The following is a 27,523-nucleotide window of genomic DNA, read 5'->3' on the forward strand; positions in this document are numbered from 1 at the left end:
ATATAACAAGACAGGTATTACTGTAACACAACCGCTGACCAAGGGAGAAATTACTGGAACAAGTATATTACAAATACTAATAAGGGTGTAAAGTCAGCAAAATTGGGGCCAATGGGGGAAAGATTAAAATAGAGGCAGGCTTTTTGCTTGGAAGTGGATGACAGTGGTATTTCTTCTGGTGCAAGGAGTTTAAAGGAGACGTTACCATATTTGTTGACACTATTTTTGACAAGTATTTAACCAGACTTTTCTCTGATATTAGTTTACTGGAGTCTTAGTCAGCCTACAAAACCAACTGGATTAGGAGAAGCAAACACTTAAAAAAAAGTAACTGTGCTCTGAAGGTCTAAAAATGACCTTGGTTTCACAAATTCTTCAAAGTATGGGATTTTATTAACAGTGTCCCAACATTACTGGCATAAAAGATGACAATTTTCCTATTTGAATTTTCTTTTCAAGCCAGTGACAATCTCATACAATGTTTGCTGTGCTCTGGAGTTCCACGGTGAAGAAAAAGTAATTTTATTCAGTGATGTGATAAATACCTTCCATACCAAGTCTGAGAACATTCTATTCATTCAAAAGAAGAACCAGTTATAACCAGAATCAGAAAACCAAACACTTCCTATGGTTTCAGTCGTTTGGAAAAGATCATAACAGTCAAAGATTCTGTGTAAAAAGGGAACCGAACATTTTCCCCTAAGCCAATTCTTTTGGATCAACATGATGATCCGCCAACTGGTACTACTCTCATCACCAGCAAAATGGACAAAAGATGAAGAGAACAGAGGATTCACAGCTTGCTGCTTGTGCTAGGAAATCGCATCCCATGCGCCTGTAGGGTCTGAGGAACCACCCTATGAAGGAATCCTAGCCCATAGGGGTATCATCTAATCTGTTCAAATGACAGCAACAACCCGAACCCAGTATATACCTTCTGTGAGTACTCCCATGTAACCTACGGGGGTTATATTAAAAGCGAAACCTGTGTTGGTGCTCGCACAGGATGGGGAAAGCATCCTGTAATTTAAAGGAGTCTGCTTCTATAAATTAGATTTTCTTGCAGACTCTTCTGCTGCTTTTGACCTTGACACCGTGATGTTGAGCTGGGTTAAAAAGCCACACAAGGGGTTTGTAAGGGTTTAATGAGCAGACATCTCTCTGAGACCAAGTAGCTGGCAATCCCTGTGATAAAACCTCTGCAGCCCAAACAAGGGGATTTGAATGACAGCCCAGTGAGGTTTTAGGAATACTTTCAGCAGTAGACTGACAATGAGCTGATCTGGGAGAAAATGCAGAAGCTTCAGGAAAGCCAGCCTAAGGAGAGGAGTCTTACTGGGAAGCTGCCAGAGTTTCTAAGGCTTACCCTGCCTGGCAACAGACAACTGGACTGGAGGGTTTCCATATGGACTGGAGACCAGAGGGACGAAGGGCATCAAGAGCCAGGATCCTGTTTAACATCTCCTTGAAGACAAACTACAAAGATGAAGAGACATATACCAGCCACAACACAGACCTCACCAGTAGTGTCAGAAGACAGAGTCCACAGCCTTTTCCCAGCTGCCATCAGTTACTTATTTACCACAGCTGGGAAATATCTGAGAAGTGCATTAACCTTTCACCCTGAGACAAAATGTTTACCATAAATTTGACATTAGATCAGAGAAGTCTGAAAGAGAGTATCAAAATAACTGAGTAGTTAGCTTTGCATGAAATTATCAATAAGAAAACTCTTTCTACAGTTCAGGAACATAAGGAAAATTGTTATGTTAAGCGTTCCCTCCAAGTAAAACATGCTTTTCGTGCCCTAATGCTTTACTTGATGCATTCTGACTTAGCACACTCTAGGTTCACCAAAGCCTGAGAAAATTGTATCACACTCCGAAAATTTTCTCAAAGAGAGAGCAGCAGTCAGTGCTTATGCATCATCACAGGAAAGGAATAGAACAGGTGAAGTGACAACAGATGCCCTTCCCAATGAAAAAAATTCAGAGATCAGCTGGACTGAGACCAGAGATCTCCAGCAGCTCCTGCAGCATCCAAGTCTTGCCTGCTGGAAATGCACCTATTTGTGCATATGCACTCCACTGCATGCATGTGGCAAAGAAAAAATGCTGTAACATTGGCATAGTCTTTTGAGGAGAATAGCTTTTTCACTCTCAGAGATACCTGTTTGGAAAATCATCATTTACAGTTCCCTGGCCTGTATTAATCTGGTTCATTCTCACGTCACGTTAAAATCTCCTAGAACAACTTATTATCTAAAGTACTGGAAATACAGTAAACAAGCCAACACACTAACCAACCACGTGCAAGAACATTATTATAGATTAAATCGACAATCTATACTGAGTAATAAAACTTGGAAATACTCTAATGAGTAGACAACAGAACTACACATTCTCCACTGGGCAGCCTTAAAGTCTAAATTAAAACAACAGTTTCAGAGTCAGCTGTATATGCTGGGATAACCTTTGTAATTTAGCAAAGTATTTTCAAAGCTCCAAACAATATACTATTTTTCAGTTTATGTCTCATGCACTTTTCATTCAAAAACTTCAAATTGCTACACTACTAGAATTTTCTGGATTGTAAGTAACATCTACTATCTCCTTACACCTCTGTCCCTAACAAAATCCTCAGACTCTAGACATAATTAAATATCACCACCAACTTCATACTTTCAAGTAATAGGATTATTCCCTTCCTCTCCAAATATTTCCTTACAATGCTAATACTAAGAGAGTTCAAGATTAGAGACAGGCCATAAGGGTGTGAAGGTAAATGACTGTTACTATCATATCAAGACACTGGATCCCTTTAAAATTATTCATATCACCTTTTATCACCTTTTCCCACAAGTGTAAAAATAAAAAGGTCCAATACATCTTCTGCCTTTCCATTGAAAACCTGGGACTTTTCATTGCTCACTAACTTCACAGGTCCCTTCTTTGACATCATGTTTGCAAAGAATAACAGTATTTTATATAGCAAAGTTTTTAAAAAGTCACTTAGGGTATCACCTTTCCCAGTAGGCGAAAAAAAATTACTGGTGAAACAGTCAGTTTAATGCTGTGGCAATTATATACTAGATTTTAACCTCAGATGTTTTCTTACACTTCTTTTTCTTCTTTCTTTTCATTTCACAAGAAAGACTCAATTATTCCCCTAGGTATGCATGAGGCATGCTGACAGATATGATAAAAATTACCATGGGATACTACCGATTAATATTAATCGGTAGTATCCCATGGTATGCATTTCCTATCTGTAGTACTGATCATGAAAATGACACGACTCCAAAAGGAGTTGAAAAGTTTCAATGATAAAGATTTTCTTTCCATTTCAATTCAACTGAAAAGCATATGAATATCACATAGATCTTAGTCCACAGATAGTTTCATAGACATTTATGTTGTAAATTTGTCCTTATTCCACATGAGATATCAGCGTGATGGAAAAGAAACTGTGTTTATCAGGATCTCTTTCAGACAGTGTCTATGAAGCTCCACTTGTTACAGTGATACAAATGATAGCATTATTAATGTCAGGTCGCTAAAAAAGCCTCAAGGGATAAAACAGAGATACTATTCAAGCAAACTGGCTGTTCATATTGTACAGGCAAATACCTGCTCACAGATGTATTATGAACACACACCACAGGAAGACTACTTTAGTAATATATTAAGTTATTTATAGCTACTCCTTAAGAAGCTAAGAACAATGGCAACCACATTACTAGTATTTATAGTAAGTATTCATGTTGTCAGATGGATTTTGAATAATGTCCCAGGCTGGGACACAGCACTGCAGATCTTGGCTCAGATTCCTGGAGTGATAAAATGGGGGATGTGCAGAGCAGTTAAATATATTCACAGCTCCTGTATCCAAACCTGGCTCTCAATGAGATTCACTGACCCAGTTAGCACAACCAGTGAGAGATGAGGGAATTAAGCTTTTTAGGTATCTCTTCATCATTACAGAAAGCCTAGTCTCCAAATCACGTCTGGCTTCCCCTCTGTCGTGCTACTTCATTCTAGCAAGAACATTTCGTATAGCTAAGAAAACCCAGGTAGTAACAGCAAGTAAAACTGTTCTGTGACACCTTCTTTCCTGATTTTGATTAAAATAAACTCAAATATGTTTCTGCCATTTGTGCAAGATAAAATGTTCAGTCATCATTTTTAAGTTCTTCACTTGCAAGTACGGAAACCTTCACTCCCCTGGGAAGAGACAACAGCTGCCAGCAGCCGACACCACTAGCTTTAAGCGTTTTCAGGCTTTCTTTATACAGCACGGCAGATTACACCCATGTAAGCAGATTAACTTGATTATTTCAGAAATATCAGATGTTACATTTCTGTATGCGGAATGAGTTTGAGACACACTGATAGCAACCAAGAGTCAATGATACATGGTCCTTTGAATTTAATGACTGGCATCTCCATGCGCAGTGATAACTGAATCCAAAGAATTTTATGGAAGTCTTGTTAAAAAGGAATTATTTGTGGATTCAAACAACATAATGTTGTATTGCCTTGCGCAATTTTACTTCTAAAATGTTTTAATGACAGTTCCCATGATGATAATCTACCGCTTTTTAAAAACATTACAACAGTTCAATAAATATTTCAAAATATAAAGGCTTGATATTTTACACTTTCACAGTGCCACTATGTCAGATATGTTCTATAGTTCACTAGATACTTGGTATACCTTACTCTTCCTAAAAGGTTTATGGAACAAGATCCCATGTAGTAAAGGAGATCGTGTAAGACCAACACAGAAATGTCCCCAGAGCTATGGAAAGAAACACAGATGTGTTTTTTCCATGCTGTCAGCATATGTGCATGCATGACAGAAGTATATGGTTCACCTTTACAGACAGGCAGGCTACAGGAGAATACCCCTTTGAATATCTAAACGTAGTTTCAGCTCAGTACATAGTATATGTTTCCATATGGAGTACTGATTGAGCCTGATTTATCTAGCATTGAATTATAATAACCTAAAATATGAAAGAAAAAAATAAGTATGGTTACAGTGTGCGCAGAAAGCCAAATGACATAAAAAGTGTCATAATTATGTAGTCTGTTTTACTGCATTTTCAGTAGACCCACCTAGACTATCATAGCATTTTTGTGCCAAATGCTGTCCCTTTTACTTTTTTTGGTAAAGTTGCTTAAAAAAGCTTTGCTGAATGGTTTTTCCAAATCCCATATCTGAGTTCCAGTCCTAATGCCAGTCATTCCTCACACAATTTGGACAGTCAGGTTCAGATCCCTCTGTGAGATACTCTCTGCCTTCAACTGCGATGCTTTGCAATTGGAGAACCAACAGTATCCTGCATTAAAACCTAAACCCAGGCTGACTCCCAGCTAGGTCAAGGAGGAGACATGAAGGGATGAGAGGGATAAAGAAAATTGCTGCCTTTATTTTATTTATTTATTTTTTAATCTTCCTGTTCAAATCATGCTGGTTAGCCATTATAGTATTACATTGAAAAAAAATTCTGTTGCTTTTTTTTTCCTCTCATCTTGGTTTAATATATACAAAAATAAATTTACATTAAAAAATAAATTAGGCAAAAGTAACGTTTATTACTGAGCATGTCTATAGTGTTTGCTCAGGTTCAGGCTTGACTGTGAATTCAGTGATCAGGATTATCCCATATTTTTAGACACAAGATTCATGCTCTACGTCAAATACGGACCGGACCAATTAATTAAGTAGGCATTGAAATGTGACAGGAAAAAAAAAAAGTGAAATTTTAACTCAAATTCTTTATCACAGAAGCCACACGGCACAGTGAGTGACTCGCAGCTCTCATGCAGGAATAGCTAACAGCCTGTATATTTTCCTTTTCAGCAACCAAGGCTGCAGGCCTACCTTTAACTGGTCTCCAGAAATACCCTCTCTGCCAGCAGATTATCCAACCAGGAATGATACTCATCTATGTAGTGTCGCTTCAGTTTATCATGCTTGCTTCAGTTTATCACAGGAGCCCTCAGAAGAAATACTACGGCATCTACCACATCCTCACCCACAGCTCTCTGTCCAACATGAGCCCCTAGGAACTCATATTTCAGCCGAATGCACCTCTTTTTCTTGCCCCACCATCTTGTGGATGTTCACTCTCCAGGCATATACATTTTTTAAATCCATCACTCTTCTTACACAACTTCTGAATTTCACTGCCTAACCACCCCCCAAACAATGTGCATCTTGACTGTTTCATTATCATGCAGTTTACCTCTCTTCCAGGAATGCCTTCAGGTCCTGGTTCTCCTTTATGTCCTTTTTCACCCTAAAAGAAAGAATGTTTATTTTTTTATATAAACAAGACAAATACTAAACCATGACACTTTTTAAGAGGCAAAATATTTTAAGATTCTGGTCTGTTCTGCATGAAGTGCTACATATACATTGCTGGCTGCACAAGCAAAACTATTTCTTACATTCCAACAGAAATTCTTCCCAAATAAATGCCTCTGAAAAATGTCTAGGGCTCTGAGAGCTACAGTTCTCTGTACTTCACAGTGTCACTGAACATCCATGAAGACTCACCACAGAAAAATATTCTTGGTTTTCACAGTGCTCTGAGAACATGGTGGTGAAACAGAAATTTACACTGGGGAACAGTTTTCCTTTTGAAATTCTTAACATTGACATTAAATTAATTGCTTTCATTCTGAGACTGGTTATTAATAATTCTTGTTTTAAATGTCTGATAACAGAACTGTCCTCGATATTATTACTTGTCTTTGACTCATACTGGTATACGGTTCACTGATTGCATCTGAAAAATGGAAACAATTTTTGTTCTGAAAATTTTCTCACAAGTATGAAGATGAACAGCATTATGAATCAAAAGAAAACAATGGTGGGAAGGATCCTTCAGAATCGACTATACAGACTGGTTCCTGTGTTTGCTCATGAAACACTGACTACAAAACTCCATATTCTTTGTAGGACACATGAAAGGATTTAGTTCTGTATTATCTCTAACTATCATGCTATTCTATTTAAATTATGCTTCTTAAGCAGGTGTATTTTGTTCACTTTGATGAAATATGTGTTAAGGGAGGATGTCTTTAAGAACCAACAAGTCTAAACATCTGTATAATTGCTACTCTGTCACTAGACTGAACTCTGCGAAATCATAAAAGTAATATAATTCTGACAAAAGCGTGAGAACTGAATTTACTAGAGTCCAAACTCTTCGTATCAACCAAAGAAAGCGAACTGCCTTGAACTGAATTTCCATTATCTCCAGAGGACTACGTTTATCTGAGCAGAACCTATTCATTATGTCAGCATTATCTTCATAATTCTGTTAGGTAAATGGTATTAAACTGAGATCACTCAGCTAACTCCATTTTTGACACAGCCCTGACTCAGAGCTATTCCTCCAGTGGCAATGACAGAGGGCATTTCATCTAATAATCAGTTTTGCAAAATGAGTTTGTATGAGCTTTCTCAAACAACTGATGCCTACTAACAAATTAGCAACAGCAAACTGTGAATTTAATAATCCCATGCACAAGATGGCTTCGCCAGTTCATTGTTTCCATTTTAATACATCTTGCTGATAACAAACCTAATGCCATGCATTAGCCTCAGTCACACTGTTAATGTTTTTCCTCAAGTATTTTCTTTCTTGCTTGTCAAAAAAAAACCAAACACAAAACCCTAAACAACAACCAAACAATAAATCCCAGATAAATCTATGCATTTCTTGCAAAAGTTTAAATGACACCGAACAGTTATAGGAATTTAACACTGGTTATTTTAGTATGTTTAAACTATAAAGTCCTTTTTGTTCTATGGATGAAGGCATTGGTTGAGATAGTAGTTTTCTTTCACTGTCAGTTTAAAAAAAATACAGTGGAAGTCCCAAAACTTACTATTCTATTTTAAATAGCTTACTTAAACTTCTAGAAGAAACTGCAAAAACGACATTTTTCTTTTCATCACTGCGACTTACTGGACATTTAATACTGCTTTCAGGATCTTTCAACTAGTATCAGTTAAACTGCTACAATCTTGCGACAGCTACAAAGGTACAGTCATACATTTGACATAATATCTCCTTATCCAAATATATTTCTAGAAGATTTAGATTCAGATTCATTCCATTTTATGGAGCTGCTTTTTCTTCATCTGCTTTCATACTTTGAGAGAAAATGATATAAACGTGTAGAGGTTTGCTTCAGAAGTAGTAGCATCCTGTAAATTCCTTGATGTATAAGCAGAAACCTAAGGTAGAAGTATCTTGTCACAAATTGTTATGCAGCATCTACATTTACAAAAAAACCTAAACAAAGAGCCGAAGACAAAAGACGACCCTCCCCTCATCCTCACTTGCCATTTGCCTTGATATTAGACGAGCAGCACGTGTTGGACACCCTGCCTTTTCCTTCTACAGTAGGCAGGCAGTAACTTTGAAATGCCAGTGGACAGTTCTAGACACACACAAGTGTGGCTGGCAAATGCAAGGGAGAAAGCAAAACTCCCTTCCTTATGATTTACAAGATATTTGGATTTAAGATGTTTGTCAGTTTCTTAGACAGAATGATAAAAAGCACCACCTGTTAATGAGCCTTGGACCTCTGCAGTGTCCCAAGAGCCATGGGCTTTCTGCCAGGTACATGATTTTACTGTGAACCTATTCTGATTTTTTAATGGAGTAAATCATTTGTCATCGCCAAGCCTGTTGTATGGAATGTCCGTGTCCTCTGTGAAGCCAGAATATGAATCAAACAGAGGTCTAATTTTTACAATTTGTTCTCATGAGAATTGAGCCAAGTCACACTCATTTCTGCCTTTATGGAGTGCACTATACTACATAATTAACAGCTTCAAATCTAGCCAATTTGCAGAATCGCTGAAGCCACTCCAGAGCGTAGAGGAGGCTGTTAATAATCAACATTATAGCTTACCTCATAGATGAACAAAAAAGAGAGAAAAATGTGTTAATGTCTTTTTATATCTAATGTTCCTGCCTGCTTATACTATATTCAGATGAGACAATTAAAGACTATTTATTGCAAAAACAGGATGACAAAACTCTTGAAGTGCCATGCCTTGTTTATTAGTTAACTAGAACTAATCCAATATAACACTAAATTATTTGTATTTCTTTGGGTGCATTCTGTTTTCAATTACCCCAATGGAACAAGCTGATGGGGTTGCTTCAGTATAAGCGCTGGGAGGGATTCAATCTGCTGTGTGTAATAGTGGATACACTGAATTCTGTGGTAACATTCTTTAATCAGAGCCAGGGGTTTATGCATGGCCTCTGTAAGATGAGAGTACCAGCCTTCAACCCACTTGTCCACTTTAAGGCTGCCTCATTTTCCTTGCATACTATTTCCTCCTTATTATAAAGGCAAAGTAATGTATTTGGAAATAAAATACATTCATATCTGAAAATTTACCTAAAAAGGTAAAGTTTTTTTGTAGCACTGCGCTGTTAATGATACTCATCAGGAATTCCTGATATCCTTTGTTCCAAACATTTTAAAGTACTATTGTTAATAATAGCTGAAATACTCTCCTAAGTACGCAAGCTATACAGTACCACTAACTCAGTCTGGATACTTTAAAATTTTTAACCTCTGAAACTCCATGATTTTACCTTACATATCTTTAAGATAGTTATCACCTGTTTTTTTAAAACTCTTCTGCGTTTTGCTACAGCTCTGTCTCAACAGAATGCTATACATGAATTTTCTTTTCTTGTGACCATTTCTCCATAGCTGCTTCTAAACTGAACCCAGCTCACAGTAATGCTTACTGATTTTTTGTAAATAGGTTATCAATTTAAAATATCAGCATCTTCAGTTCAAAAAAACCCCCTATGGCTCTTTCTGTTTTTGCTGACAGATGTCTGGAGAGGTGGGGTTATGAAGGGCTCCATCCCAGTAGCGTTCTTATTGACTGACCTGTAACCCTTCTGTGGAATGCGGGATAGTATACTTCAGGAAAGCCCCAATACTCAGGGTGAAGCACCCCAGGACCACTGAGACTCTATAGCATTTAAAAGGAGTGGAAATGGATGCAGACTAATGACCTTGTCTCAGTTCAGACTGGGAAGAACTATGCAAAGAAACAAAAGACTGACACAAGAAGCTTATTTCCAAACAGGCTGTAACCCTACATCTCATAAGACTATTACCTAAGCAGGGTAAGAGGAGACAGCATAAAACATGGCAGAAATACACTCCTATTTCTAGTAAACTAAAATCAACAGTGATGACCTAGAAGGATGTCATCATGAAGCCTATGTCTTCCCAAACCCACCTATTTAGGATACTCTGACAGAGTAAGAAAGCAGGTGATCATAAAGTTTCATAGGCATCAGAAATTCAGACAGCTCAGTAGATACACTTATCAAGAAACCATGACTAAAAAACCTCTGATTCCAAACCACGCCATCGCCGTCCTGTGAAAGAGCCCCAAACAACAGGTGTCACGCCTGACCAAGCCAGAAAACATATCAGGAGAAAGATCTTTCCTTCCTGCTCCACTTACACAGACTGAGCAATACTGAAGACGTTCATACTGGCTAATTAGCACTTAGTGTCATGCATCATGTTTCTAAGCAAGCTCTAAGCATTTCTACGGCAGGGAGACTACATCAAGGCAAACTACCACCTCAAATGAGCCCAAAATCTTAGCCACAGAATGACCTGAAGCCAGGCCAGCCCATGGCTCCCAAGATGCACGGATAAATTGCCTCTTCCTGTCAGCAGGAATGAGGCAGCCATCCATTTTCATTCTTTGCAGAAAAATCTTAAAATGCAAAATGACCTTGATCAATCAGAACAGCTATTAAAAATATAAAGTCCAATAAACATTACAGTGTAGTGCTCTCCAAATGGAGAAATCAAATGTACAAATAACAAGTGAAGAGTAATCCCTGTAGCACTACTGCAGAAAGAGATCTGGGGATTATCACGGATTACATGGTGAGCAGGAGTATGTAACACAAAGCTATTTTTAAAATGCCAGACTCCATTCCGGGATGAGCCAAACACAAATTGAAAAGAAACAATTATTCTGGCTTACTTGCCACGGATGAGAACAGTGAAAAACAGCATCTAGTTCACAGCATCATATTTTTCACAGAAATTTGTCAACTTTTTGTTATCTGCTCTCCTCTTTTTGGTATCTGCCAGACTCTTTTCAGTGGTGCCCAGCGACAGGACAAGGGGCAATGGGCACAAACTGAAGCACAGGAAGTTCCGTCTGAACATGAGGAAGAATTTCTTCCCTCTGAGGGTGACGGAGCACTGGAACAGGCTGCCCAGGGAGGTTGTAGAGTCTCCTTCTCTGGAGATATTCAAGACCCACCTGGACAAGGTCCTGTGCAGCCCTGCTGTAGGTGACCCTGCTTCGGCAGGAGTGTTGGACTAGATGACCCACAGAGGTCCCTTCCAACCCCTACCATTCTGTGATTCTCCAAACCGCAATGATGGAAAGTTTGGAAAAAAAAACATTAGGAGGAAAGAGTGAACACAGGACACACTGATGAATCTCAAATATGGGGAAGAATGCTATAAATGTGACAATAAGTTTTCCATAGGAATAATACAAATAATAGGTTTAATTTGTAGCCAAAAGGATCTAGGCTTAGGGAGTGTGAAACTAGGGTTAAAAAGGCAGAGAAGCACTATAATGATCTGCCTAAGAACAGAGTGAAATTGCCTTAACCGTATATTTTGCTTGAGAATGCTCTAGACAGACTTGATGCATACTTCATCATACGTGTGTCTTCATGGGAGTGAAGCAGATATAACCCTGTACACCCTTCCAGGATACCATTTCCTCTAGACTGCTTCTTGGTTCTGCTATGATTGCTCTCTCTTGGAAAATGTGACAAAGTCACAGGTTAAAATAGATTTTGCTTTTCTTAGTATGATGCCCTTGCTGAGTAATGATTACACTCTTTGCAAGAGGCACTTGTCTTAAGGAGTCAAAATCATCTCATTTAATAAATAATTTCTCTTGTTTCATGAAGGCATTGAAAGACAGACAACATTGATTCAAATGCCAGCAATATACAGGATAACAATAGGACTGAGCTGCTTGCACTGTCACGGTGCCATTTTCACCTAGCACACTGATTGATTAGTATCAGTTCAGAGATAAAGAACAGCAAAATAAAAATCAAACAAAATAACATGGAGGAACCAGGAGTGGGCAGATAAACATGTTCTGAAGAGTTAGAAACCTCCTGAGATTGAAGGACTGTATCCACATTTGATCAAGACATGTAGTTTAGGCATACTTTTATGTTCTTCCTGAAAACTAAACTTCCACATCGCAACATCCACAAACACTGATTTCTAAAATAGCCTATGAATTCCATGGCACCCTGGCAGGCAATGAAGTGGTCTCAGTTATTGCCTTATGAAAGTCTGTTCTTACATAGCCTATAGAGCTATGATACACTTGAGAACTAAGCCTCCAGAAAACTCAAATTCTGTTCTTTTACATCTAGAAAATGCCACAGCAATGCTACCAGCAACGCCTTATTGAAAACACAAGTGAACAGTCCTTTGATCTCTTCATGTGTTCCTTGCAGATCTCTGAATCTCACCTTGGTCCTTGCCTTCAATGTAACCCTATCTTGTGGAAACGTAAAAGACTGCCTAACATTCTCTGATGACAACCAGAGCTAGTAGTTGAGATCGTTAATGAAATACTAAAAGGCATCAAATAATACTGTTGTAAGTGGAAAAAACAACCTATGTAGAACAGTATGTAACATACATTTTCATCTAAGAGACTTGTTAGGGTAAAATAAACATAAAGACACAGCTTCATCCTTTTGGGTAGTGGAGTTAGCCAGAACAAGGAGAAAAATAACTGAGATTTTGGATAACTGCTGTTTGCTACAACTTACACAAGACTAACCACAACCTAACATTTAGCTTTGTTACCCAATAATAAATGCCCCAAAGACCCTCGCACCGACTTTGCTTTTTGTCAAGTCAGATGTTGCGGTTTGTAAACCTTGCTCCGTATGCTCTCCTGCCATGGATCATCCTACCATCACCATTTCACCCCCTCCCCCCCCCGGCCTTCAAACCTTTCAATGTCAAGCTGAAACAAAAACCAAAATCTACCTCCAAAACTCCACTCTTTTTGGTAATTACTTGATCATATATTCCAAGGCTTAACTGCAAAGAAAAATTCTTACACCAAGTTTAAAGATTTATTTGTAAAAATAAGAAAAATCATACAACCTAAAGCATGAGCTATCCAAAAGTAGAGTTTCAGTCTCCTAGATCATACGTATTCTTAAAATCCACTTGAATATATTGATGGTCTCTTCAGAGAAAGTGCAAACAGTCAAGTAAAATGTGTTTATAAGGAAAAGTGACTAAGTTTTTTCATGGCGATCTTCATTTGCACATGCTACTTGGTATTAACATCCAGAGGCTTTAGTGGATTTGAATAGCTTTCTAAAATAACTCAAAATTTCCCCAAAAAATCAATGTGGTGTTTATTTCAATAATTTTCAGATACAGAAAGAAATCATACAACATACTTTAAAGACTCTAAAAAGCCCATCATGAATAGCAATGAATATCCCATTCTTTATTTGCTCCATCTGGCTGAGTTCTACACTACATCCTATACATTGAATATCACTTCAGTTTAAAAATTAGTGTGTTGTACATTGTTTATTGTGCTGCATCTTTCCTCATAATTCCCAAAGTAAAAGGCTTTCCAAGCTATAAAGGCTCATGAATTCAGTCAGACAACTTGTACATACAACTGTCTATAAAGAGGCCGTACAGGGTACATTCATGGTCCAGTTTTCCTCTCCTCCTACAGGTTCCCTGGCTAACCTTATCTGTAGATAAAAAAAAAATCAAAAAAACATTTCCATGAGTGATCATTTACACTTCTACTCCAGACTCGACTCCTGTCCAAGCAAATATCTGAACTTTCCAGTACCTTCTTGTTGATATCTAACCATTTGAATTAGTTTTAAATGTTACTTTCAACACTTTTAAGAAAGCTTCCGCTTTTGTCACTGAAAAAACATTGATTCTATTAGTCCCCAAGAACCATGAATAATCTTGAAGTGAGTCTCTCAGATCCAAACCACACCCAGACCATAGCCCTAACCTTCTTCAGCTATCTACAGAGCCACCACTTTCATCCAGACTTGATAGCACTATTTTCTCCACTCTTCATAAATCCTCCCTCATCCTGCTCTCACCCACCCATTCTGAATGTCATTGCTAAAACTCTATTCACCATTTATCTTCTCCTTTGCTAGTTCTCATGGACACATACCTAAATGCTGAGAAACATATGTACGAAACTCAGGGACAAAGTGTACAACTTGTCATTGCAAGGTCTACACAAATTCATACTGTTATCCCCCTTTAATAACCTCTCCCTCCAGTCTAATCACAGAATCAGAGAATCACAGAATGGTAGGGGTTGGAACGGACCTCTGTGGGTCATCTAGACCAACACTCCTGCCGAAGCAGGGTCACCTACAGCAGGCTGCACAGGACCTTGTCCAGGCGGGTCTTGAATATCTCCAGAGAAGGAGACTCCACAACCTCCCTGGGCAGCCTGTTCCAGTGCTCCGTCACTCTCAGAGGGAAGAAATTCTTCCTCATGTTCAGATGGAACTTCCTATGCTTCAGTTTGTGCCCATTGCCGCTTGTCCTGTCACTGGGCACTACTGAAAAGAGCTTGGCGCCATCCTCCTGACACACACCCTTCAGATATTTGTAAGTATATATTAGGTCCCCTCGCAGCCTTCTCTTCTTCAGGCTGAACAAGCGCAGCTACCTCAGCCTCTCCTCATAGGAGAGATGTTCCAGTCCCCTCACCATCCTTGTAGTCCTCCGCTGGACTCTCTCCAGTAGCTCCTCATCTTTCTTGAACTGGGGAGCCCAGAACTGGACAGAGTAACTCCTCCCCTGTGTGATGAGCACAAAATCTACACAATAGGTGAAGCATCATCTTTCACATTATTTATTTGTTTTTCATCAGGCAAGTCTGGTTGTTTTGCAGGTATCTCTCTTCTGTCTTAAATCTTATGTTTTAATTACATTATCTTTAGGATGAGATAAATTATCTGCTTCGTCTTTGTACTGTGCCTAACACAAGGGAATCATAATAAATGTTTTGACTTGCACAAATATTAGACCTTTTACAGACTTTTGCTCTTATATCACTCTTGAACAAAACTAATAGTTGAATTTGGCTCCAAGTTTCTAGCATCAAATTCTACAATAATTTTGAATTTTAGTTTCCTGAGTATCTGTCAATAAACTAAAAAAAACCCCAAGCTATTTAAGTACTGAGTATATTATTTTTCCCTTTCTCTAAGTGAATACTGAAAATGGATTTGACTTTCATCTACAATTGTTTAAAATTCTGTCTGCCTTTTAGTGGGGAGGTTTCTGTTTATGCTGGCTTAGTGTTAGTGTTGAATGAAGATTTTTCCGTAGGAGGAATAAACTAGTTTCTTTTCAAGGCCTGTCTCCTAAGACAACCTAAAACCAATCTGTTCTTGTCAGCAGTTGACAAATAGTATCGCTCTCACTGAGTAGTATTTTTTAGACACCCAAGCTTTCATGGTTTTGGCAGGGTGTTGCTATTTAGACTCTAAAAGATGCTCCGCAGATAGTTAAAGTAACATCAAGTGCCTGCGCAAGCTGATGGACTGCTTTGTCTTTTCTGCAAAGGCTGCACCTCTAGCTTTATTTCTGTCAGACAACAACCGAAATAACGGCATTTTCTGTAGCTGTGACTATTAACTGTGTTCACCAGGCCCACACAGAGAGCGGTATTGGTTACCTCTATTTTCTTACACAACAGTAAGTAGTTTATTAAGGTCATAGAAATTCATACTTTAGACCAGGAAACTGGGGTTTCAATAAAGCTCTCATGGATCCTGGTACAATCTAAAGGTGTGATGTGTTCAGTCTTCTGATGGATATTTATCTGAGGGCGAGGCTTGATCTGTGTTCAAAATACGTGCATCTTGCCCAGATTTCACTAAGGACAGTTCAAAACACAGCTATAAAAGAAGGAAATGGCTGCCTTTTGCATAAAAGTTTGTAATTATAGATTTAATGCCAGAAGTTTTCTCTGTTTTTGAAAGGATCAAAATCCACAGCTCCCACTTCCCTGGGCAACTGTCCATACGACCAGCCCATAGGGTACCTACTGTGCATGAAAACAATTGTCATATTTCTGTTCTAGCTGGACCATTGTGCAGTGAATTGCGAAAAATCAGTGGGTCTAGAATAAATAGGTGAGAGAACGTTCTGCAGCCTACTGAAGGGAAGGAAGCATCTTTAGAAAGGGCCTCCTGGGAAATTTGAGCTGTATCTACTGGCTGACTATAGACAACAGAAGCAAGTTTAAGTTAACATTTGCTTTCAATAAGTACTTAAAACTTGTAAAAGGGTACAAGGCAAAACTTCTTTCTTTATCTGTGCACAATATATATTGGCCTAGCCATATAAGGAAGATCAACAATATGCTCCCTGTAGACATCCAAGACAACTCAGTCTCCACTTACTGACACAGAAACTCTGAACTTCTGTTGTAAATTAGCTGGTCTTCTAAGCTAGCTTCTTTGGTTTCTTAAACTAGAATTTAAGAATACAAGGGGCAATGGGCACAAACTGAGGCACAGGAAGTTCCGTCTGAACACGAGGAAGAACTTCTTCCCTCTGAGGGTGACGGAGCACTGGAACAGGCTGCCCAGAGAGGCTGTGGAGTCTCCTTCTCTGGAGATATTCAAGACCCACCTGGACAAGGTCCTGTGCAGCCTGCTCTGGGTGACCCTGCTTCGGCAGGAGGGTTGGACCAGATGACCCACAGAGGTCCCTTCCAACCCCTACTATTCTGTGATTCTGTGATTCTGTAATACACAAAGACGGCCAACGAGAGTACTGTACAAAGTAGCAGCATAAAGCTGCTGATGGGGTTAACTACATTAGACACATACTTCAGCACAATTTACCATTCTTTAACTTCTGTGCAGATCTTTAATATTATTAACAGCCTTAATATCCTTGACTTGCGTGCCTACTACGTCAGGTCTTCTTCAAAGCAAGTATCTTCTAGGTACATAAATATATTCGCAAACAATGCGGCACAACAGAAGAGGATCTATGGAGCAAATGATGCAGAGTACTAGATGTTCACACTGCGTATATTCTGTTGGAGCTATTCTAAACCTACCCTGGAATAGCTTTAGTCCGTTTTCATGAACTCAAGAGCCATTAGCAACTGCAGCACCCTGGGCTTGTTCCTGAGTCCATCTTTCAGTTTAGCTTCATCCAAAAGGAATAACACTGTCCTTGTCCTTCTCCAGTCCCAAAAGTCATCTACATAGGACTGCAGCACCTTCTGGTTATTAAAATATTCCTATTCTTCTGGAATACCTTGGTTGTTGAAGAAAAGCCAGACAAAAGTCTGGAGAAACAGAATCTGCTGGGATATAACCCAGTAAACACAGGCTTTTTTTGGTCAAAACACTTCCCTGATTTATTTAGTTTACTAGGCATCACACAAAGAAGTGCAATAGCAGTGCACAGGGACACTGGGGATAGGAAGAAGCATCTGGAAAGGAGGAGATGGGGGAGGAAGACTGGTTTTATCATTGACAGTATTACCTTAAGAAACATTAACTACTGCTAAATGCAGAAAAAAAGTGCTTTGGAGACTTCAATACCCTTAAACACGTACGTTGCTGACTTTTCAGTAGTAACATCCACATCTGTCTTTGCAGGTTGTGGAAAGCTTCCCCTGCTCACATACACACACAGAGCACTAGTTTTGGTGTATTCATGAACAAAGGTTCTGTCATCTCCTGTTCTGCAGTGACCAATGTGTCGCCATTTTTTCATCTCTTCTTTCATCACTTTCTTAATGAATTCTGATCCTTACCCTAACTGCAAACAACTCTCTAATCAGATATTCACTCACTCAAAATTGCAAGAGCCCATTGACTTAAAGACATGCATTTCATCTGCATTAGCATGCAAGCCTATTTTAGAAATATTACATACAAGAATTTCTAAAAAGGTCTCAGAATATGATGCTAAGATATAAAACCTACAAGGCTGCATATGCATACATGCAATTTATGTTAAATGATGTTTTCCAGTATTGCAGCATCAATACTGTTTTATTAGATTATCCTGTTGTCTCTTCTCATTAGATAACCTGTCAGTACTATCTTTTTCACAAAGAATAATCCCCTGCAACAGTGGATACAACACAATCTTACTGAGAGTAGCAGCTGCAGTGTTCTGATGGCCTCCTCGCCATGGAGCCCCACCTGCTCAGTCTTACAGCATATCTTTGCTCAGCAACTCCTGAGAACTGCCTCCCATTTGAAAGAAAGGAGGCTCACGTGTGAGGAGCTCTGTTCAGTTCACTATGTTAAAGTAATATACTGCACCTGCCAGAAAGGATTCTGTTGTGCTTACTCTCTGTTGTTGTAATGCCTTCTTCCTTCAAAGTCTCCCTTCCGGCTTAAAGATCTTGGTAAAAAAAGATTTCCTTCAATAACTGCACTGCAGTAAATCAAAATAATTAAGTCAACAGTGATTTAATTTAGGAATCTATTACTTGGTATGTTACTAAACATTTTTGTGATTGTATTATATCTCCTAGATTAGATGACTCATCCTAGTACAGACATAAGTACAGTGTAAATGTGCACTTTCAACTGGAAATTGAGGAAATACACTCAAAGTTGAACCTATCACTAGATCTTGGATTGAGAAAAAAATATCCCACCTAGGCTACACTGTCAGCAAATACTGAGAATTATAGCCATGTAAAACTACTTTAATTTTAAGTCCTGGCTAACTGTAAGACCAGATCAATGATACCACCTGACATTATCCAGAACGCATGAGATCTGTAAGGAGCTGAATTACTCATGTTGTGGTACACTGTACCTAGAATGCTTCTCACAGCACTTCCACTTAAAAACAACCCTTTCCTCAAAGATATTATACAAAGGTATTAGTGAAACATAAACAGCTTTTGGAAAACTAAAACAGGGACAGAGAATAGACAAATATGTGTATGGATGGGTGTCTGCACAACAGGAAAGGCAAGTTACGAGACAGAAAAAAGGGAAGAGAGAAGGCACAGATCATTAAGGACTAGTAACAAAAATAGCAAGTAGACTAAAAAAATAAATCCAGAAACTGTGATAAGAAAATAAGTTTGAACAAAAATGACTAGATGTTGAACTTTAGTCAGACCTATTTCTCTAAGAATATCTTGTGGGAACACTCATACGATGGGCTATTTTCAGGCCTCCCTCTAAACCAATTGAGGTCACATTCAATTTTCAAATTAATTCTCTTCTGGCATTTCTTATCTTTTGACTCAGCAATCATCTTTTTTAAAATCAGTCTGTTCAGAGTAATAAATGGTAAACAACAAAAATCATCTGGCATAATGAATTATAAGGCCTTTCACCAAAGATCATCCCTGGAGTCAGAAGAGAGAATATTTTAATTCACAGCAATAAGCTTTATCGCTTGAGGTACAAGACTAGGCAGCTGCAGCAGAGGATGACTCCTCTCTTACGGTGAGGCCTCACCAGGGCAGTGTAGAGGGGAAGGAGAACCTCCCTCGACCTACTGGCCGCACACCTCCTAAAGCATCCCAGGATCCCATTGGCTTTCTTGGCAGCCAGGGCACACTGCTGGCTCATGGTTAACCTGTCGTCCACCAGGACACCCAGGTCCCTCTCCGCAGAGCTGCTCTCCAGCAGGTCCATCCCAAGCCTGTACTGGTGCATGAGGTTGTTCCTCCCCAGGTGCAGGTCCCTGCATTTGCCTTTGTTGAACCTCATCAGGTTCCTCTCTGCCCAACTTTCCAGCCTATCCAGGTCACGCTGAATGGTAGCACAGCCTTCCGGTGTGTCTACCACACCTCCCAGTTTGGTGTCATCAGCAAACTTGCTGAGGGTACATTCTAACTCTTCATCCAGGTCGTTGGATGAAGACCATTTCACCCATTCTTCTTGTTTTCCCCAATAGCTTACTCAAGGTCCATGCCCACCTCTACCCTCTCTCCTGTATACAAGTGCCCTGACCCAAGCCCCAGCGTTCACCCCACTGGTGTTACAGAATCCTCCGAGTTGTTGAATGGAAACTTGGGCCTCAACATCTCTACGTAGAGAGAGGATGATGGTGTGCTCTCTGCCACTGCCAGTGGATATTTCTTTGCTTCTCCAGAATATTTTCTCAGATGCTAAATGTGCAGCATTCCTTATAAATAAAAACTGTTACATTAATTTTAAACTAATTTAAATTTATCAAAATTACAGTTCAGAAGGTTTACAGACTTAGCTGTTTCCAAACTAGTACAACTGTTCTAGGCATCCATAGCTGTAATGGTACCCAGTCATCCACCTCTGGATACTTCTTCACAGAAATGTCCAAGGGGGCACAGAAGTAACCATTACTGGAAGCAGTACATCCAAATGAACTGGCACTCTGCTCACACTGTTAAACCTTACATCTCAACAGAGTGCCCACTAATGAAGCTGCAAAGCTTCTGATATCCCAGGTAGCTCATTCAGAATGGGCTCTGCTGCTTCTGCAGAGCACTGCATGCACTTCCTTGCCCAGAGCTCCACATCTGGGCCTAACATGCAAGAGGCTTCCTACCTTGTGGGGGCAACTGGAATTTGGACAGCTTTGTGGACTGAAGTGAATGTGTAAATGGCCATTTTCAGAGCTTAAGATTACACCAGATCTTGCTGGAGAGAAGTCAGACTGAAAAAGATACCTTTCTAACACCAAAAAAAGCACCTGTCAAATATTATATTTCTAATCCAAAGCAGAAAGAGCTTTAGAGTTCACAACAGCATTTGGGTATTGGCAAAGTCACTTCTCTCCTCCACTAATCTTGTTCTCAGCAAGACATCAATTGTTTACACTCAAACCTCAAAGAAAGCCATTTTGAGGTACATGACTAAATCTGGTGATGATACCAAATTATACGGGATAAAACGGATGAGGATGAATGGTGACAAACTCAATACGGGCATGATGAGACGAAATGACATGGCAAAAAAAAGGACAAATGAAGTTCAGTGTAAGTATATTTAAAATGATGAAATCCTTATGTCCTATATCCTTAGACTGGATATAAGGAAGAATCCTTTTACAATGAGGGTGGTGACACTGGAACGGGTTGCCCAGAGAGGCAGTGGAGGCTCCATCCCTAGAAACATTCAAGGTCAGGTTGGATGGGGCTCTGAGCAACCTGATCTAGCTGAAGATATCCCTGCTCATTACAGGGGGGTTGGACCTATGTGACCTTTAAAGGTCCCTTCTAACCCATACCATGCTATCATTGTGTGATTCTGTATGCAGCCATAATTTGTGAACATGATTACAACTTCCTAAATGCAATGACTGGTAATGGTCTGTTCAAAGGAACTCAGGAGTGAAATCTTGAGGCCACACTCAATGCTAGAGAGAGGATAGAAAAGGAAGTTCCACGTGAGGAGATATTAGGATGGCACAGAGAACAAAACAGAGAATTTCACTGTGATATTATACACACTGAAGTTCTCTCTAGCACTCAAAAAACATCCAGAGGCAGCTAGTAAGGATGATTAAATACAAAACAATTTTCATAGTGAGAGATACTATGTCAACTAGTATTCTTCAATTTGGAAGAGACACCTCAGGAATGCATGATAGTTGCTTATTGATTCTTGATTGATGCTGAAAAGAACACGAGAACAGGAATCTTTCAACAGATAAAGTAGGGGACACCAAATTAAATTAAGAGGAAGCGGGTTCCAAATAAACAAAAGGAAGTGGTTCTTCAAATACAAAGATAAACGGTGTAATTCCTCACCACAGGATATTGCAGATGCTTAAAGTTTACATGAACTCAAGGGAAAACTGCACTCACTAATGGGAGAGAAGTCCATTGAAGGCTACTAAATTCACTGAAAACACATCTGGCTGAGATCACAGTCTCAAATGATTGGAGGCTGGAAGAGTACATGGGGAGAAGCACTGTACTTGCTTACTTTGTCCTTGTGCTTCTCCCTGGGCACCACTTCTGGCTATCATTAGAAGCAGGATGCTGAGCCTGATGAACCTTTAATCTGACCAAATGGGTATGCGTAAGTAAATTAAACGGTGATACAGCTTAGGACCTGGAACTTGGTCATCTGTATCATTAAATTGATAGACCCCAGCTGTGAAGGTCTCTTGCAGATATTTCAATGAGTCTAATTAGCATTTCCCCATATAATTCCCAGGCACAGTTCAAACGTTAGCATAGGCTAGGGACTATTCCCTACAGGCAGTTTTGATTAAGCCTGTTTCAAAGAGCAAGAGAGTTAAACAGTACGAAGATGGCCAGATCAAGCCGAATACCACTGAATTACAGGATAAGCCCTGGAAATATTTAGCTTACTAGGCTAAATGCCAATGTGACTGCTTTTACTACAGGTAGAGACTTCCTGTAGAATAAACAATATGTTTTTCCTCCTCCCTTAGAATATCTGTGTACTGGTGTCTCTCTGTGATCATGTACGATCTGCTAATAATCAAAAATATGCTGTCAAATAAAAATACTTACATGCCCATGCATTGAGCTGGCTGACTGGTAAACAACATTTAACCTTACATGACTTAATGAAAAAAGTTCTAAAATGCTACCCACAATGTCAGAGCAGAACAATTGTACAAGCGAAGAAAAACATGCCCCCCAATTCCAAAACTTAAAAAGTGCAAATAGGTGACTAAATAGTTACAAGATGAGAAAGAAAAAACACTAATGCTTCCCTATATAGTATTAGCAAACAAGCGTGAAAAAATTCAGTTCACATTTACATCCAGCTGGTAAAGCATCTATTCTTGACTGCATGAGACAGGATTTAAAGGACTTCAGAAAATCTTCCCCTCGCTCCAAGAAAGCATCTGTATGGAAGATTAGCACAGGTAAGGAGCCATATTTTCAGCACAGTGGCACTGACTCCAGCCCCATCCAAACAAACTAGGGAATTTGACCCTTAGTCTACAATGCAAACTGTACTTTCTTCCATTACTCAAAAAAAAAAAAAAATTCAGACTAACAGCTCTGTTTATGCATTGGCCACAGTTACAGTAAGATTTGAGGTTTACTGAATTTACTCTTCTAACCTTTTGTTCACACTGTAACATTTCTAGCAGAATCTACATCTGACAAATAGAAGTGCTGTACTAATACACAGGAGGGTTACTAACTTCTTCTCTTAATTGTAATTTTTTAGTATTTTTAATCACAGACCTTGTGAGGTCCATGATTGTCTTCCATCCATGAGTAATAGCTTCTAATTTTCAAGTAGACTGGAAGCTCCCCCAGTACTTGAGCTGTCTTATGTGGACCGGTTTCATCACTGAGATTTATGGTACAGACATAAAAATATTAGGAAGACTAAATAATAACGAACATCACCTAGGATCTTAGAACGGAAAGGTGATTCCTTCTTCATTTACTTAGACTTATTTAAGTCAAGTATACTGAAAACTGTGAAATAAAAGACTACACCTGGGAACACACTGGAAGTTTATAGCCTTGTGTGTTCTGAATGGATGGAAAATAGACAGAGGAGTATTTTATTAGGTGTGATAGGATGAAGTAGAAAATGTTGAACCTCCGGGAAAACTTCTTGACACTAAGATCTATTAGGAATTTTCTTCTAAAGGAAATAGAGGAAGCCCTATTTCCTGGCATAATTCAAATTGTACTTCACAAAACAGTAAATATATACAAAGAACATCCTGCGTTTAAAAGAAAACGAAGCAGATGACAATGTTTTCTACATTCAGGCTGGACAAGCCCCAGTCTCTTTCTCTCTTCTCACACAGGCAAAAGCACGATCAAAACATACAAAAAGTAAAGATAAAAGGAAGAAACTTTGGAAACAATGAATTACTATCATTACGGTTTTACTCTGAAAGTTTCCCTTAGTAAAATACATGTAACTTTTTTATTTACATCATTTTACGGAGAAATATCAATCAAAAAGTTACAGTAAAATAATGACTTTACCTAAGGTCAATTGTTCACAAGTGCATATCACAGCACATATACTGCTGCATAACTCAGCTTTAATGACATCCACTTTTAAAATCCTCTATCTCGAGTGCAAGATAGGAGGGGAATATATATATGACAGGAGAGGTGCCCGAGGACTGGAGAAAGGCCAATGTCACTCCAATCTTCAAAAAGGGCAAGAAGGAGGACCCAGGGAACTACAGGCCGGTCAGCCTCACCTCCATCCCGGGAAAGGTGATGGAGCAGCTTATCCTGGAGGCCATCATGAAGCAAGTGGAAGAAAAGAAGGTTATCAGGAGTAGTCAGCATGGATTCACCAAGGGGAAATCATGCCTGACCAATCTGATAGCTTTCTACGATGACATGACTGGCTGGGTAGACGAAGGGAGAGCCGTGGATGCTATCTACCTTGACTTCAGCAAGGCTTTCGACACAGTCTCCCATGATATCCTCCTGGGGAAGCTGAGGAAGTGTGGGCTGGATGAGTGGTCGGTGAAGTGGATAGAGAACTGGCTGAATGGCAGAACTCAGAGGGTTGTCATCAGCGGTGCTGAGTCTAGTTGGAGGCTGGTGACAAGTGGTGTCCCTCAGGGGTCAGTACTGGGCCCAGTCTTGTTTAACTTCTTCATCAACGACCTGGATGAAGAGTTAGAATGTACCCTCAGCAAGTTTGCTGATGACACCAAACTGGGAGGTGTGGTAGATACACCGGAAGGCTGTGCTGCCATTCAGCGTGACCTGGATAGGCTGGAAAGCTGGGCAGAGAGGAACCTGATGAGGTTCAACAAGGGCAAGTGCAGGGTCCTGCACCTGGGGAGGAACAACCTCATGCACCAGTACAGGCTTGTCGTGGACCTGCTGGAGAGCAGCTCTGCGGAGAGGGACCTGGGTGTCCTGGTGGACGACAGGTTAACCATGAGCCAGCAGTGTGCCCTGGCTGCCAAGAAAGCCAATGGGATCCTGGGGTGCATCAAGAAGAGTGTGGCCAGCAGGACAAGGGAGGTTCTCCTTCCCCTCTACACTGCCCTGGTGAGGCCTCATCTAGAGTACTGTGTCCAGTTCTGGGCTCCCCAGTTCAAGAAGGATGAAGAGCTACTGGAGAGAGTCCAGCGGAGGGCTACAAGGATGGTGAGGGGACTGGAGCATCTCCACTACGAGGAGAGGTTGAGGGAACTGGGCTTGTTCAGCCTGAAGAAGAGAAGGCTGCGAGGGGACCTTATAAATGCCTACAAATATCTGAAGGGTGGGTGTCAGGAGGATGGGGCCAAGCTCTTTTCAGTGGTGCCCAGTGACAGGACAAGGGGCAATGGGCACAAACTGAGGCACAGGAAGTTCCGTCTGAACATGAGGAGGAACTTCTTCTCTCTGAGGGTGACGGAGCACTGGAACAGGCTGCCCAGGGAGGTTGTGGAGTCTCCTTCTCTGGAGATATTCAAGACCCGCCTGTACAAGATCCTGTGCAGCCTACTGTAGGTGACCCTGCTTCGGCAGGGGGGTTGGACTAGATGACCCACAGAGGTCCCTTCCAACCCCTACTATTCTGTGATTCTGTGATTCTGTGAGGCACAGGAAGTTCTGTCTGAACATGAGGAAGAACTTCTTCCCTCTGAGGGTGACGGAGCACTGGAACAGGCTGCCCAGGGAGGTTGTGGAGTCTCCTTCTCTGGAGATATTCAAGACCCGCCTGGACAAGGTCCTGTGCAGCCTGCTGTAGGTGACCCTGCTTCGGCAGGGGGGTTGGACTAGATGACCCACAGAGGTCCCTTCCAACCCCTACTATTCTGTGATTCTGTGATTCTGTGTAATATGCTTTATAAATGAAAACAACCATTTAAGGAAAACTACAATTGAAGAACCCCTCCTCTGAGCACAGCCATCCTCCTACTCGGTCACTCACAACTTCTGACTCTTAGAATCATAGAATCATAGAAAGTTTTGGGTTGGAAGGGTCCCCTAGAGGTCATCTAGTCCACCCCCCCTGCAGCCAGCAGGGACACCACTAACTAGATCAGGTTGCTCAGAGCCCTGTCCAACCTGGTCTTGAATGTTTCCAGGGATGGGGCCTCCACTACCTCTCTGGGCAACCCGTTCCAGTATTTCACCACCCTCATTGTAAAGAATTTCTTCCTTAATATCCAGCCTAAACCTACCCTGTTTTAGTTTAAAACCATTACCCCTCGTCCTGTCACTGCTGTCTCTACTAAAAAGATTGTCTCCATCTTTCCTATAGGCTCCCTTTAAGTACTGAAAGGCTGCAATCAGGTCTCCCCACAGCCTTGTCTTCTCCAGGCTGAACAAGCCCAACTGTCTCAGCCTGTCCTCATAGGAGAGGTGCTCCAGCCCTCGGATCATTTTTGTAGCCCTCCTTTCGACCCGCTCCAACAGTTCCATGTCCTTCTTGTGATGAGGGCTCCAGAGCTGAACGCAATACTCCAGGTGAGGTCTCACCAGAGCAGAGTAGAGGGACAGAATCACCTCTCTCGACCTGCTGGCCACGCTTCTCCTGATGCAGCCCAGGACACGGTTGGCCCTCTGGGCTGCCAGCGCACATTGCTGGCTCATGTCCAGCCTTTCGTCTATCAGTACCCCCAAGTCCCTCTCAGCAGAGCTGCTCTCGATCCTTTCATCCCCCAGCCTGTATCGATAGCGGGGATTACCCCGACCCAGGTGTAGGACCTTGCACTTGGCCTTGTTGAACCTCATGAGGTTCACACAGGCCCACCTCTCCAGCTTGTCCAGGTCCCTCTGGATGGCATTCCATCCTTCTGGTGTCTGCAAACTTGCTGAGGGTACACTCGATGTCGCTGTCCATGTCATTGATAAATATATTGAACAGCACCGGTCCCAGTATGAACCCCTGAGGGACTCCACTCGTCACTGGTCTCCATCTGGACACTGAGCCGTTGACCACTACCCTTTGGCTGCGACCATCCAACCAATTCCTTATCCACCAAACGGTCCACCCATCAAATCCATGGCTCTCCAATTTAGAGCGAAGGATGTTGTGGGGGACCGTGTCAAAGGCTTTACAAAAATCCAGATAGATGACATCCATTGGTTTTCCCTTGTCCACCCTTGTTGTTACACCATCATAGAAAGCCACCAGGTTGGTGAGGCAGGACTTGCCCTTGGTGAAGCCATGCTGGCTGTCTCGAATCACCTCCCTGGCCTCCATGTGCCTTAACATATCTTCTAGGAGGATCTGTTCCATGATCTTCGCAGGCACAAAGGTGAGGCTGACAGGTCGGTATTTCCCAGGGTCTTCATTTCCACCCTTTTTGAAAAGGGGCACAATGTTTCCCTTTTTCCAGTCACTGGGAACTTCCCCTGACTGCCATGACTTTTCAAATATCATGGAGAGTGACTTGGCAACTACGTCAGCCAGTTCCCTCAGGACTCTGGGATGCATCTCATCAGGTCC

General features: G+C 40.7%; 1 protein-coding gene across 4 annotated transcripts in view; it reads right to left on the bottom strand.

Annotated features, from left to right (window-relative positions):
- Nucleotides 1-27,523, bottom strand: part of COL19A1 (collagen type XIX alpha 1 chain) — a 214,630-nt gene that overhangs the window by 108,226 nt on the left and 78,881 nt on the right. For all 4 annotated transcript variants that reach the window (XM_075414584.1, XM_075414582.1, XM_075414583.1 and 1 more), the window contains one exon: nt 6,254-6,307. In XM_075414584.1, the coding sequence (XP_075270699.1) occupies nt 6,254-6,307 (54 nt within the window). The remainder of the gene's footprint in view (nt 1-6,253; nt 6,308-27,523) is intronic.

Source organism: Opisthocomus hoazin, chromosome 2, assembly GCF_030867145.1.
Source record: "Opisthocomus hoazin isolate bOpiHoa1 chromosome 2, bOpiHoa1.hap1, whole genome shotgun sequence".
Lineage (NCBI taxonomy): Eukaryota > Metazoa > Chordata > Aves > Opisthocomiformes > Opisthocomidae > Opisthocomus > Opisthocomus hoazin.